Raw genomic sequence first — 14,052 nt, 5'->3', positions numbered from 1 at the left:
CGGGATCGTACTCGCCAGCGCTCCTGGGATCGGAAGGATGAAACCACGAGTGAAATCTTGACTAAAAGCACTTGTTAGACAGTTTTGTGTGCGTGTGTGTGCGCGTGTGCGTGTGTGCGTGTGTGGAGGATGCTCGCTTTCTCAAAGGGCAGGTAATGGAACAGCGAGCAGCGCGCGCACAAGGGAACACTGCTGCAGCTGGCCAAAGCGGGGTCGCCGCGAGTCTCGCTTCTGCAAACCCGATCTGACGAAAGAAATGCACGTTGGAACGTCATGGGGATGATCTCGCCGCGCGCCACGCTGTAATTTCGCCACTCGAACCACTCACTGCGAGAGAGAGAGAGGGAGAAGGGAGAGAGAATCCGGACTAGGACCTTGCGTGGAAGAAGAAGAAGAAGAAGAAGAGAGAAAAAAGCCAGCGCTCAGAGGCTTCGGGGGGGATTTGCCAAAGCGCAGGGTCAGATGGAGTTGCACTTTGTGGGTGTCGGGATGGAAATGGCGAGGAGGAGGCGAGGGAACGGGAACGGAGCCGTCATCCTCTTGGTTTTCCTGCTGGATTTAGTGGGCACGACGGCCAGCAGCATGGAGCCCATCTACTGGAACTCGGCGAACGAAAGGTAAGGGGGGGCTGGCTATACTACACACACACGCACACGCACACACACACACACACACACACACGCGCGGTGCAAAACTTCTCACTTCGTTAAAAACGCTGATGAGGCCGTGGGTTTTTACGCGCGAGCGACACGATCTGGAACGAGAGCGACGGTTGGAGCAGCTTTGTGTTTTCCTTCCACCAGCTCCGTCTGAGTGGATGGTGCACGGGGAGAGGAAAACACACACACACACACACACAAAAAAGAAAAGAAAATACTATCAAAAACATGAACATTTAGAACACGTCTGCTCTCGTTGCTTGATGGGCAGTTCAGATTAGTTTCTGTTGCGACCCCTTTTTTGGGTTCCAGCTGTGAAGAGCAGCACCCAATGTTCACGTCGGGTCTTGGTTTTTTGTACTCCTGGTTTTGCCTGCTCCGGATTTAGTCCTGGTTTAGGGAGTTCGTACTTGGTTTAGAGCTGGTTTAGACCTATACTTTGCCCTGGTTTCGTCCTGTGCGTTACTGTGGATGTGCGCAGATGGATGATTATTGATGGAGCATTACGCACAGGGTTTTTTATAGGAAAATGATGTAGGAATAGATTGGAAAAGTGAGGTTAAGTAGGCTACATTCAGGGGGATAAATAAAAAAGGGACTCATCTGAAATGGACCTGTTATTAATTCTTTGTTAGTGATTTTTGTGCAAATTTAGGAGAAAGGAAGACGAAGTGAAACTTTTGAATATGATCTAAACCAGGGATTCTCCAGCTTTTCACACCACGCACAGTCTGTAAACCCCTGAGCGTGACCTTCCAGGCTCCAGGAGGGCCGGCCTCCGCTGCATCAGGACTCAACCAGGGCTAAAGCTGGTTTAAATGCATCGAAATGGTGACGAAACCATGTCCGAAACCGGGGAAAGGAAAGAATCGCCAACAGCGTTAGATGATCTCTTATTAACCTCTGAACCCCCCCCCCCGCCTGAACCGAGGACATTTGCTCCAGTTTGGCTTTACCCAAATCTGAACATTTTCTGTCAAAAATAGGAAGAAAACCCAGATGAAAACGCAACAAAAAAGGAGCATGAAGTGACCATAGAGAGCCACAAAAGAGCAACCAAAAAAGTGGCAAAAATGAGAAGAAAAGTGAATAAAGTGGCGGCAACAACGTGAGGAAAAAGAAGAAGAAGTTTGTAGGTCTTAGCTTTCAAATGCGGCGCGACACTGGCCTGTGAACTGGAGAAAATACACACGGTTAATGCGGGTCTACATTTTAATGATGGAAGTGTAAAATACTAAAGGACCCAAGTGGGACACGTTCCACTGCTTGAGAACCGCTGTTTTGAAAAATGGGGGCAGAAAGTGGGACGTTTGGAAATGACGTTCCAGCTCAGACCGGGCCTTGTACCCGCGGTCACGCACTCCCGGTCGCTTGTGAAATACACGACTAAGTGCAGACATTTTGATGACATGAAAAGCGAGTTGCAGAGTGACATCTGTTCATCTGCGTGTCACCCCCAAAACCGGGCCCGACCCATTCCAGCTCAGCACCATCCCTTCACCTTTAAGCCACCATCTTAAGCACTCTGTTTATATCATCAAATTATCTGTGTTAAGGCGAGACACTGCAGGTGAATAGGGAAAAAATGTATATTTACAGATATCAATTTGAAACTTTTGCTGTAGATCACTGGCATAAATGTGAGAAAAAAATACATGGCAAGTTTTCTGTCATTTTATCTTTTCATATAAGAACAAGGTGTTTTATGCTTAAAAATGCCCCAAATTTCCCATCTTTTCGGCGACGAAATCTAAATAATGGATAGAGCTACATTCAAATGTATGGTTTCATTTTATTGATAAATGAGTTGCCAAGACTTTCTCAGAGGGGATTTTGGATTTCTTGTTTAGTTTTAAAATAAGCTGTTTTTTTTAGTGGAAAAATGTGTAAACATTTAATTTTCGCCTTATTTTTTGACATTCAAAACTCCATACATGGGGCTTAGGGATTAAATAATAAAAAATCCCTCTGAAAAAATATTTTATTATATTGTTCAGTCCAAGGCTGGAAAATGTGAAGTCTTTAGGTCCGACTGACGTGGACATAGTGTCGCCACAATGACAGAAAAATGTGTTTTTTGAAAAAGGTCCTTGAAATTGCATTGTCCCATATAAGTCTATGGGGGAACATTGAATCAGCGCAATATTTAAACATGTTATTGTGAAGATTAGGTATATTTTTTTTTACGGGTGAAATCTTGTATGTTCAGAGACCAATTTGGCCCAAAACCTGAAAACTGAAAAAAAATTAGGTTTGCCTGTAGTTTCTCCCCTTAAGATTAAACCTGAAAATGAAAAAATGAGGACAGAAATAATCCTGCGAATGGAACTAAATGAGAAAAATCACATCGGGGTGAACGGATCGGCGCAGCCTTTATCCGAGGTTCCACACCTTTATTTCTTTTATGCTTAAAACCGTAATGCCTGCTTTGTTTCACAATACAGGTGGTTGAGGTGAGAGTTGTGAAGCATGATCAGACTTGAAAGGGCCATCAATGGTGGTGTAATAATAATGGTTTACGCTTGTATTGCACTTTACAAAGCTCGGTGGTGTAATAAAAAAAAAACATATTGCGATATTAGATCCCGTCACTAAAGTCTTCACCGGACCGAGATCAACACATTTTTTTGCTAAGTCAGCCAAAAACAAACAATGAAAAGCGCTTCATGTGTGCTCAAATGTGTAAGAGTTCAGTTTAAATGGTTTGGTAAAATATAATATCATGATCGCATTATTGCTGCATTCATTCTGGTCTATTGTACATGTTTTTAGTGGTAGATTTTGCGATGTGGGCCTGATATGGGATCCAGGCACGTACTACAGCGCTAATGTAAACTCCAAAGGTTCCACGTTTGCTAATCTTGGCGTGAGAAAGTGTTTACGTCCAGGCCCCGCACACACACACAAAAGGGTTACTGTGTGTACCTGAGCTGTGAGTACTACACATGTCACAGGAGTAGCGAGAGTACTTTTACGCTTCTAACGAGTAACGGCTTTTACGATCTGCTTTGCCCTTTCATTTCACAAAGAGTCCACAGTTGTAAACATGTGTGCCAGCTTTAAAGGCGCAGTATCCGATTTGTACTCGTCGTATTGCGAAGTACGTTTTGTCTCCCTGCTGCAGATTCAGATATTTGTGAAAATATTCTGATGAACACTTAATGCCGCTGAAACAAAAAGAAGGGAAGTCTCTGGGATGCCTTGTTCTGAGAGTACGTTTTAATATTCAACAACACAGGAGTCGCAATTACTACGTTGAAAGTGTTCACGGACTCATAAAAATATTAATAACAACTAAAACCTGTTCATACTAAAAACAGGCTTGTTCAAAATCTTTGTGCTATTTTTATTTATTGGTTTGTTTGGTCGGGACAGCGCATGTTAAACCCCTTAACTTCCACCTCAACCGAGCACATTTTCTCCAGTTTGGCTTTACCCCAGTCCAAAAGCTTGTGGAAAAAAGGTGTGAAAATAGCGACAAAACTGAGACGAAAACAAGGATGAAGATGTGACAAAAAAGTGAGAAAACTTTGACAAAAAAGCGATGAAAAAATGACAAAAATGTGACAAAAAAAGACAAAAAATTGACCTAAAATGTGACAAAAAATATGACAAAAAATGACAAAAAATTGATTAAAAAATGACAAAAAATGTGACAAAAATGATTTTAAAAAATGATAAAAAAAAATGATAAAAAAAAAATGATTAAAAAAAATGATTAAAAAAAATGACAAAAAACTTACAAAATGAGTTGGGAAAAAAAAAAGATGGAAAAAAATCTGATGACGTGAGGAAAAAGATCCATTTAGATGAGTTTTGTAGATCTTAGCTTTCAATGAGGCGTTACACTGACCTACAGGATTTGGGCAAAGCTGAACTGGAGAAAATGCTCTCGGTTCAGGCGGGAGTTAAGAGGTTAATGAATCTCATGCATGTAAACACGCCACGCCGGATTGTAGCCTTGCGCTAATCTCCATCCGTCGACCCCCATGCGCACTCTCAAACACCCTATTGTACATGTTGTTAGTGGTGGGGGAAACGGAGGAGAACATGCAGAAGGCCCTGTCCCAGGTGGGAATGGAACCCGGGCCTTCTCGCTGTGAAGCACGAGCGCTAACCCCTGCGCTACCGTGCCGCCCCATTGTTATTCAGTGCTAGCCGTTAGCTTCAAGACAAAAACACCGCGATGAGCAGGAAGTTTCCTCCAGCGAAGCTCCTTTTGAACCCGATGCTGTGACTGTCCGTCAGTAACTCACTGTCTGTCATGGAATCCTGTGGTATTTATTTATCTGGACGGGACGCACAGGCAAATAACGGGACAGGGAGAGCAGCGCCTCCTGAAGATCCACTCGGAGTCAGTCTCGGAGTTGTTGTGCTCCTTTAAAGGTGCAAACTGGGCTGATTCACTCACCTCTTTTAACCTCTTAACTCCCGCCTGAACGAGAGCATTTTCTCCATTTCAGCTTTACCCAAATCCTGTAGGCCAGTGTAACACCCCATTTGAAAGCTAAGATCTACAAAACTAAATTGATCTTTTTCCTCACATCATTTTTTTTTTTTTTTCCCCGTGACGTTTTTGTCACTTTTTCATCACATTTTTGATTTTTTTTTTTGTCCATTTTTTTGTCAAATTCTTCAAATTTTTTCGTCAAATTCTTATCACTTTTTTATCCATTATTTGTCACTTTTTCTTCCATTTTTTCTAAATTTTCGTCAAATATTTCTCACTTTTTGGTCAATTTTTTGTCAATTTTTGTCATTTTTTTGGTCAATTTCTTGTAAATTTTTCGTAATTTTTTCGTCCATTTTTTCACATTTTAATCCTTGTTTTCGTCTCAGTTTTGTTGCTATTTCACACTTTTTTTTCCAGAAGCTTTTGGATTGGGGTAAAGCTGGAGAAAATGTGCTCGGTTCAGGTGGGAGTTAAGGGGTCAAGGATTGGGATGTCAGGAAAGTTAGAAAAACCTTTGGAACCAACGTTGCCCATTTAAACTTTACTTAGATTTCTTCTGTTTGAAACTGAATTAAAAAAGTTCTTTAACAACTACAGGATCAGCAGCTTTTTTCTATACAAAGACCGATTTAATTCTTTTGCCTCGGACTTTGTGCTGCCTGAAATTGCGCCTTGTTCATTTCGTGTGGTGCTAAAGTGTAGTGCCCTGTTCTGTATCCTCCTGTCGCAGAGACGGGGCCGGGGCCAGGTGTTGTCGGCCGCGGTGCCGTTGTAAATGCGACGTGTTTCGGGGGCCCTCCTCGCTCGTGTCAGTGGGTTGGCTGGGGGCCAGGCTCAACAGGTCCCTGAAGGCAGCAGCATATGGACAGTAAACGCCACAGTGTGACCTCGGGGTACGTCCCCGTGGCGGACGCCGTGTGTGGGGGAGGAGCATGAGGGGAAAGGATATTCGAGATGATGCAGTAACAATATTATGACGGCAGAGAAGTTTGCAGACTTGATGGACAAGGACCAAACCGGGACTTGAAACATGTCGGAAACATTGAGGCGACAGAGGCTCAGTTGGTAAAGCGGGTTTACCAAGTCCAAATACACTAAAGCAGGGGTAGGCAAGTTTTCTTGGCGAAGGGACAATTTTCTTTATTGTAAACAGACCGAGGGCCGAAGCCGCTGATTATTCGCCCAAAGTAAAGCACAACACTGGAAACATGACTATCTTAAATGAGATAAATGACTTCAAAATGCTTGAATTAAATTTCTTCTATGTTAAATTTGAATCGGTTTGAACTAATCCAAGATCCAAATGCTATAACGCCAATGGAACAAGTAAGGAGAATAACGACTACTAGAGGTTTTATCTCGTCTCAGACCAGTGTTAATTTTGACAACATATTTTAATTTAGTTTTAGTCTTTGACTAAAATGTAATTTAATTTTAGTCGAGATTTAGTCAAAAAATCGTTTCAATTTTAGTCTAGTTTTAGTCGACTAAAATCGCATGTCAATTTAGTCGACTAAATTTAAGACTACTTTAGTCGACTTTGCATTGATAATATTGATTATAATGATATTTAATGTTGTTCCTCTGCTTCATGGAGCTGCTCCACATGAACAAAGCCAGAGCTGATCCTTTGGCAGTGGATTTACATGATCTGAGGCTCTTTCAGACGCTCAATAGAAGTTTGGATGATTTTAGTCTCTCCTTTTCATTTTTATTTAGTCTTATTTTAGTCGACTAAAATATCTGGACATTTAGTCATAGTTTTAGTCTCATGAGAAACTTTTAATTTAGTTTTAGTCCAATTTTAGTCGGCAAAAATATCACTTTGACTAAAATTAAGACTAAATATTTTAGTCGACGAAATTAACACTGTCTAAGACCAGACCAAATCTACTCAAACCTTAGATTTAATCTCTTAATTCAAGTAGATTTTTGTCATTTCTTCCTTAAAACGATTATTCTTTTTCCAGTGCATTTCTTTCAAATGCCAGTGTTGTACATCATATATGACCTAATGGGTGGATTGACAGTATTTCCACCTTTTTTTCTAACATTTAACTCTAATAATGTTAAAAGTACTCTCTGATTTGCGTGATAATGTTTCTCAAAATCATCTTGAGGGCCAGAGGTTCTGTGCTGGAGGGCCCGATTTGGCCCCCGGGCCTGACGTTGCCTACCCTGCACTAAAGACTGACGATATGGTCTGTATTTTTGGAGGGGACTAACGTTAGGGTCAGGGATACGGGTCACGATTAGGGTAGGAACGGCAAATACAGATCTCACACATATTGTAAGAAACTAGAAGGTCTTGGCTTTCAAATGAGGCGTCACACTGGCATATAGGCTGAAAGTTCTCCAGTCAATATAACCCTAACCCTTAGCCCAGGGACTAACACGTCTAAACCAGGACTAAACCAGACCGTGGACCATCCCGGGACAGCCCAGGGTCTAAAGTATCTGTACCGCGGTGGGGCCCCTCCTCTCGCCGAACCCCCCGCTTCTCTCTCCTGTGCGATCCCGCTCACCATGACTTGTCCAACAACTCCTCCTTCTAAGATCCTCGTTAAATTTTAATCCTTCGTTTTCCCTTTACTCAATTATTCATTAAACGCGGCTAATTGGCAGTGCATAAAAGACGGCGTAAGTAGGCCAAAAATCTCTGGAAAGTCTGGGCCGCGTGAAGCTCCTGGCTCAGACAATGCTGTGACTAAAAAGTCGGCTCCTCCACGCGTGCGCCGGAACAATCGGAGACTTCACTTTATCTCCGATTTTTTTTTTTTCCCCTCCTCAAGCGTGTCGATTCATCGGTTTCAAGGCGTGGCTTTGGGGAAACCTCCAGTTGCATTTATTTCACAATAAGGTGTTTTAACCCCTTAACTCCCGCCTGAACCGAGCACATTTTCTCCAGTTCGGCTTTACCCCCAGTCCAAAAGCTTCTGGAAAAAAGCTGTGAAAATAGCAACAAAACTGAGACGAAAACAATGATGGAAATGTGACGAAAAAGTGAGAAAACACTGGCAAAAAAAGTGAGGAAAAATGACAAAAATGTGACAAAATGTGACAAAAATGTGATACAAATTTGACAAAAAAATGACAAAATGTGACAAAAAAATGACCAAAAATTGATAAAAAAAATGACGAAAAAATGACAAAAATGTGACAAAAAATGACAAAAAAAAAACAAAAATGTGACAAAAAATGACAAAAAAAAAGACCAAAATGTGACCAAAAAAATTACAAAAAATTGATAAAAATTTGACAAAAATGGACACAAATTTGACAAAAAAAGACAAAAAATGGACAAAAAAAAGACAAAAATGTGACAAAAAATGACAAAAAAAATGACAAAAATTTGACAAAAAATGACAAAAAATTGACAAAAAAAATGACAAAAAATTGACCAAAAAAATGACAAAAAAAATGACAAAAAATGACAAAAAATGGACCAAAAAATGACAAAAAATGGACAAAAAAAAAGACAAAATTGTGATAAAAAATGACAAAAAAAAAAATGACAAAAAAGTTGCAAAAATGAGTTGAATACCTAACAGAAAAATGATGGGAAAAAAATCTGATGACGTGAGGAAAAAGCTCCTCTCGGTTCAGGCGGGGGTTAAGAGGTTAATTGTTATTCACATTTTGTCGCGCCAAATGTAGAAAGAAAAAACAAAGACAAAAGTGCATGGCGAGGTTTCTCCCGTTGAACATTTTCGCGTCGCTTTTCTTCGTCTCCTTCAATCCGAAGACGGAGACGCTGCTTTTCAGACCGTCGGACGTAATGGAGCGTGGGCAGAAATGCGAAAGGAGATGCGTGGAAGACAATCCCTCTCTCGCTGCAGCTCTGCACGACTACAAACTTTGTAGAATTGCACTTCACGGCGTGTTTGTGGAGGTCTGGGCTCCCGGGGTCAGCAGGTGGTGCACGTGATAAGACTTGGCAGTGGACGGATATGACGAAATGACTGCAGCTCGCTAGCAATATGCAAATGGACGCCATTCAAATGAGATTAGATTACAGTTTGGCTAATCCCCCCAGATAACACACGCACGCACGTAGTAGTTACTGTTTGTGGATCGTCTCTCCTTCTCTTTTCCCACTCTCTCCCTCGAGGACTCTCTTTCTGTCTCTATTTCCTTTCCCCCTTTCTTCCTTTCTCTTTCTCCCTCCTCCTCCCTCCCTGTCCTTCTCTCTACCTCCCTCTGTCCCCTCTCTTCCTCTTCTCTCCCACTCCTTCCATCCCTCTCCTTCTCTCTACCTCCCTCCTCTCTCTCCCCTCTCTCTCTCACTCTCACTCTCCCTCCCTCTCTCTCTCCCTCTCACTCTCTCTCCCCTCTCTCTCTGTCTCTCACTCACTCTCCCTCCCTCTATCTCTCCCTCTCTCTCTCCCCTCTCACTCTCTCTCCCTCTCTCTCTGTCTCTCACTCACTCTCCCTCCCTCTATCTCTCCCCCTCTCTCTCCCTCTCACTCTGTCTCACTCTCCCTCTCCCTCCCTCTATCTCTCCCCTCTCTCTCTGTCTCTCACTCACTCTCCCTCCCTCTATCTCTCCCTCCCTCTCACTCTGTCTCTCCCTCTCCCTCTCCCTCCCTCTATCTCTCCCATCTCTCTCTGTCTCTCACTCACTCTCCCTCTCCCTCCCTCTATCTCTCCCCTCTCTCTCCGTCTCTCACTCTCCCTCTCTCTCTCCCCTCTCCCTCCCTTTATCTCTCCCCTCTCTCTCTGTCTCACTCTCCCTCTCTCTTTCCCCTCTCCCTCTCTCTCCCTCTATCTCTCCCCTCTCTCTCCGTCTCTCCCTCTCTCTCTCCCTTCTCACTCACTCTCCCTCTCTCTCTCCCCTCTCTCTCCCTCCCTCTCTCCCCTCTCACTCTCTCTCCCTCTATCTCTCCCCTCTCTCTCCTTCTCTCACTCTCCCTCCCTCTCTCCCCTCTCACTCTCTCTCCCTCTATCTCTCCCCTTTCTCTCCCTCCCTCTCTCCCCTCTCACTCTCTCTCCCTCTATCTCTCCACTCTCTCTCCCTCTCTCTCTCCCCTTTCTCTCCGTCTCTCCCTCTATCTCTTCCTTCTCACTCACTCTCCCTCTCTCTCTCCCCTCTCTCTCCCCTCTCACTCTCTCTATCTCCCCTCTCACTCTCTCTCTCCCCTCTCACTCTGTCTTTCCCTGTCTGCCACACACATTAGCGCTCTTGTATTTACTCACTAATGCATGCTCTGAACAATGTTGCTGCTGCCGGCCTTGGAAGCGCTCCAACTGTTGGGTAGGGTTTCTTCTATGTGCACTCCCCACCACCTCCTCCTCCTCCTCCTCCTCCTCCTCCTCCTCTGCTCCTCCTGCCCCATGTGCCTGGAAGCCATACAGCGCCCTTCACTGGATCTCCCCTCTCAAACTCCTGCAAAACCAGTTCTGCGCCAACCAGGGCCGCACCATTTTGGAATTTGTTTTTGTTTTGCTTTTAGAACAATTGCATTCAGTTTGTTTTAAAATCCAGATTCGGTTCACACAAAGCACATTCTAAACATGTCCAGGAGCGTTAACATTTGGGAGAAGACTGAAATGTGAACTAATGCACAGAATCAAATACATTTCAGAACAAGTTTGTACAGCCTTGTAGAGACTTTGTGTTTGTGCACAAAGAATGATCTCATTTTATAGCTACGATCGAGATCTATCAATCCTGAAGAGGCAGGTTTTCACTGAAACAAGACTGGAGGAAGATGTTAGTGAGTGGTCTGTAAAACATCCACAATGCAAGATGTTTCTGTGCACAAACAAGCTAATATTAGCTTGAAGTTAGCAGCACAAATAAGCTCATATTAGCTTGAAGTTAGCAGCACAAATAAGCTCATATTAGCTTGAAGTTAGCAGCACAAAGTAATAGCTTGAAGTTAGCAGCACAAACAAACTAATATTAGCTTGAGGTTAGCAGCACAAACAAACTAATATTAGCTTGAGGTTAGCAGCACAAACAAACTAATATTAGCTTGAAGTTAGCAGCACAAACAAACTAATATTAGCTTGAGGTTAGCAGCACAAACAAACTAATATTAGCTTGAGGTTAGCAGCACAAACAAACTAATATTAGCTTGAAGTTAGCAGCACAAACAAACTAATATTAGCTTGAGGTTAGCAGCACAAACAAACTAATATTAGCTTGAAGTTAGCAGCACAAACAAACTAATATTAGCTTGAAGTTAGCAGCACAAACAAACTAATATTAGCTTGAAGTTAGCAGCACAAATAAGCTCATATTAGCTTGATGTTAGCAGCACAAACAAACTAATATTAGCTTGAAGTTAGCAGCACAAACAAAGTAATATTAGCTTGAAGTTAGCCGCACAAATAAGCTCATATTAGCTTGACGTTAGCAGCACAAACAAATTAATATTAGCTTGAAGTTAGCAGCACAAATAAGCTCATATTAGCTTGAAGTTAGCAGCACAAGCAAACAAATATTAGCTTGAAGTTAGCAGCACAAATAAGCTCACATTAGCCTCAAAATGCCGAATTGCGGATTTGTAGAAAACGTTACCCTTACTGTGACATTGATCACAAGCCGATTTGAAGTAAAAGTATATGTTTATAATATGACTCGTTATAACTTGCCTAAGGTCTGGCGGTGAGCCTTCAGACGCCGTGTGAGATGGGTGGTTTTCTTTCTGCCCGATGTTGGTTTGTGGCCGCATTTACCAAGCCTGGAGACCACACTCACCCTGACGGCAGGATCAGTTCCATTTCCCACCGCGGTACATACGCAAGCAAACAGGAAGTGGAGTAACCAATCAGTGCAGGCGTCATCAGCGGTTTTGCGTTAATATTCCCGCAGGATTACTACTGATCTCCTAGAGGGGAATCATTCTGCTCTCACCGGGCTAGCATTTACCTCACAATGCATTTTGTTTTGGATAATATTGAATACTTGATCCAACCTGCCAACCTTGATCCCAATTTCAAACACTTAATTGCCTAAATTAAGTTTGTTGAAAGAATAATTGTGCTTTTGAGTTTTTGTCAACCAAAACTGGACTGGACTGACTAAAATGTGTCCGAAACAAGTAAGCGTCATCGTCCAAAATGCTAAGACTAAAAGTAAAATGGCTGCCAAAAACAAGCTTGATTTGGACAAGTGCAGATGGGGCTTTCTTGTGCTCGCCCCCGCTGTCCGTGCACTGGGACAAAAGCTGCTGATTGATGGATGGCGGCGCACATGTGCAGCCTGCGTGTCGGGAGTGTTTACACGCCGCGTCTGTTCGTCCACCTCGCCGCCGCTCGCTCTCTGCCGTGCTGCTGCTGAGTGTGGGGGGTCTCCTTTGTCCGCCGCCATGGCAAAACAGCTCGCGCTCGGATTACCGCGTTACATCCCCCGTACCCGTAGCCGTCCGTGTTGTGTTGCTGCTCTCAAAGTGCCGCTGAATGGCTGACGTTGTTATCCGTGATGCTCCGCTGTGTTTTTAAAGTCCACACAGCTTCAGCAGTCACAGTCAAAGCATGTGCTCGCCTCTCCTGTCACACGACTGCGAGATGAGCTTATTTTAAATGTTTTCACTAACTAAGACGTTACGTTACGATAGTTAACCATTATAATATCAAATATCTGATGAGATACTGAAGGCAAGCACACATAACCTTGGTTCTGCCTTGGCCCCTTCAGAAGGAAGAATGTCTGAAAGTTTCTGAAGAGCTTTTCAGACAAACGTAAGTGCACTTGTGGCGTCTGCGAGACTCTGGCTCGTTCAGAGGCACTTACTACATTATGTCTATCGGAGAAAAGTGGTCAACTTTGAATCAGCAATTTCTAAATACAAGTGTGAGTAGATCAGTGATTCCAAGATATCGATTATTATTCCAAAGTACTTTGTCACACCGATGGGAAAAAAAAAACCTGGTGTGATCCGGTGTTATCTGGTGTCCTTCTGAAGAGTTCTTGCCTGCTGATGTCACATTGCGTTGTTTTGAAAGTCGCTCAAGTTGCCTTGACCCCAAAGCCTGTCTGAGAGCCTTTTAGCGTTCTTCAAACTGCGACGAACTCCAAAAATGCCTATGCCATGGCGCTCCTCTATGGTTGCAAAGTTCGCACAGCTTCACCAGAAGTTTGTTGATGATTTCTGCACTCAACATTTTTAGACTGGCCTATGAGGTGAAGCCCCTCTGTATTCTTAAAGTCCCCAGACATCTTCAAACTTGTTTTGATCATTTCAGCACTCAAATTGACCTTCATCAAATCATACCTCATAGCAACTGTTGCTACCAGACGCTCCTCGGACATCCTCCCATTAAATATAATGGTGCGTGGCCTGTCTCACCCGTTTCTTAGCCAAAAAAACACGCTTGAGAACAGCTCCTGTTAACTTTTGAGCCAAGCTAATACTTATTTACCATCCATCTTGTCGTTGCTGGGCATCTTACAAAAAAGCAGTTGGAATATATGGCACATATGCTTTTTAAGTGCTTTTCCCGCAGTAAGAGCCGTCTCCTCGGGCGTCTGTCTCTGGTCATATCTGTGACTGAAGCCTATTCCTGACCGGCCATAAAAGCTACACTTGGGTGTAGGGCAAAGAGGGGTCACAGGTCGTAACAATGAAGAAGCCATAACTTTCAAATTTAGTTAAGTCAGAAGTGTACTTTACTTCTGTAGGTTTAACAATAACTAACTTAACAATAACACTCATATTTTATAAGTACTAACAAAAAAAAAGACAATTTACCCGGTGGTGCATGAGCGCTGGTTGCATTAAAGGCTCCAGGGATATTTTCGAAATTCTTTATCTGTTAATGCCAGTTTTGGGTTAGGGTTAGCATTTTTGCATTACCAAATCTCAAAGCTTATTAACTGCAGAGCTTACAGCCTTATGCCAGAGTGGTACTTCATTTGAAAGCCAAGACCGTCTATTTTCTAAAACTATGTGTAGATCTGTGAGTGAAACACAATCACATTTGCCGTCCCTC

The 14,052-nt window shown here is 43.0% G+C and overlaps 1 protein-coding gene across 2 annotated transcripts in view; it reads left to right on the top strand.

Annotated features, from left to right (window-relative positions):
* Positions 1-417: 417 nt before the first annotated feature.
* efnb3b (ephrin-B3b) overlaps positions 418-14,052 on the top strand; it is a 95,158-nt gene continuing 81,523 nt past the window's right edge. For both annotated transcript variants that reach the window (XM_079579643.1, XM_079579642.1), the window contains exon 1: positions 418-617. In XM_079579643.1, the coding sequence (XP_079435769.1) occupies positions 463-617 (155 nt within the window). In that variant the 5' untranslated portion in view covers positions 418-462. The remainder of the gene's footprint in view (positions 618-14,052) is intronic.

The sequence above is a fragment of the Gobius niger genome, assembly GCF_951799975.1.
Source record: "Gobius niger genome assembly, chromosome: 21".
Taxonomy (NCBI): domain Eukaryota; kingdom Metazoa; phylum Chordata; class Actinopteri; order Gobiiformes; family Gobiidae; genus Gobius; species Gobius niger.
Note: the sequence above shows the minus strand (reverse complement) of the source record. Positions and strands in the feature narration are given on the sequence as shown.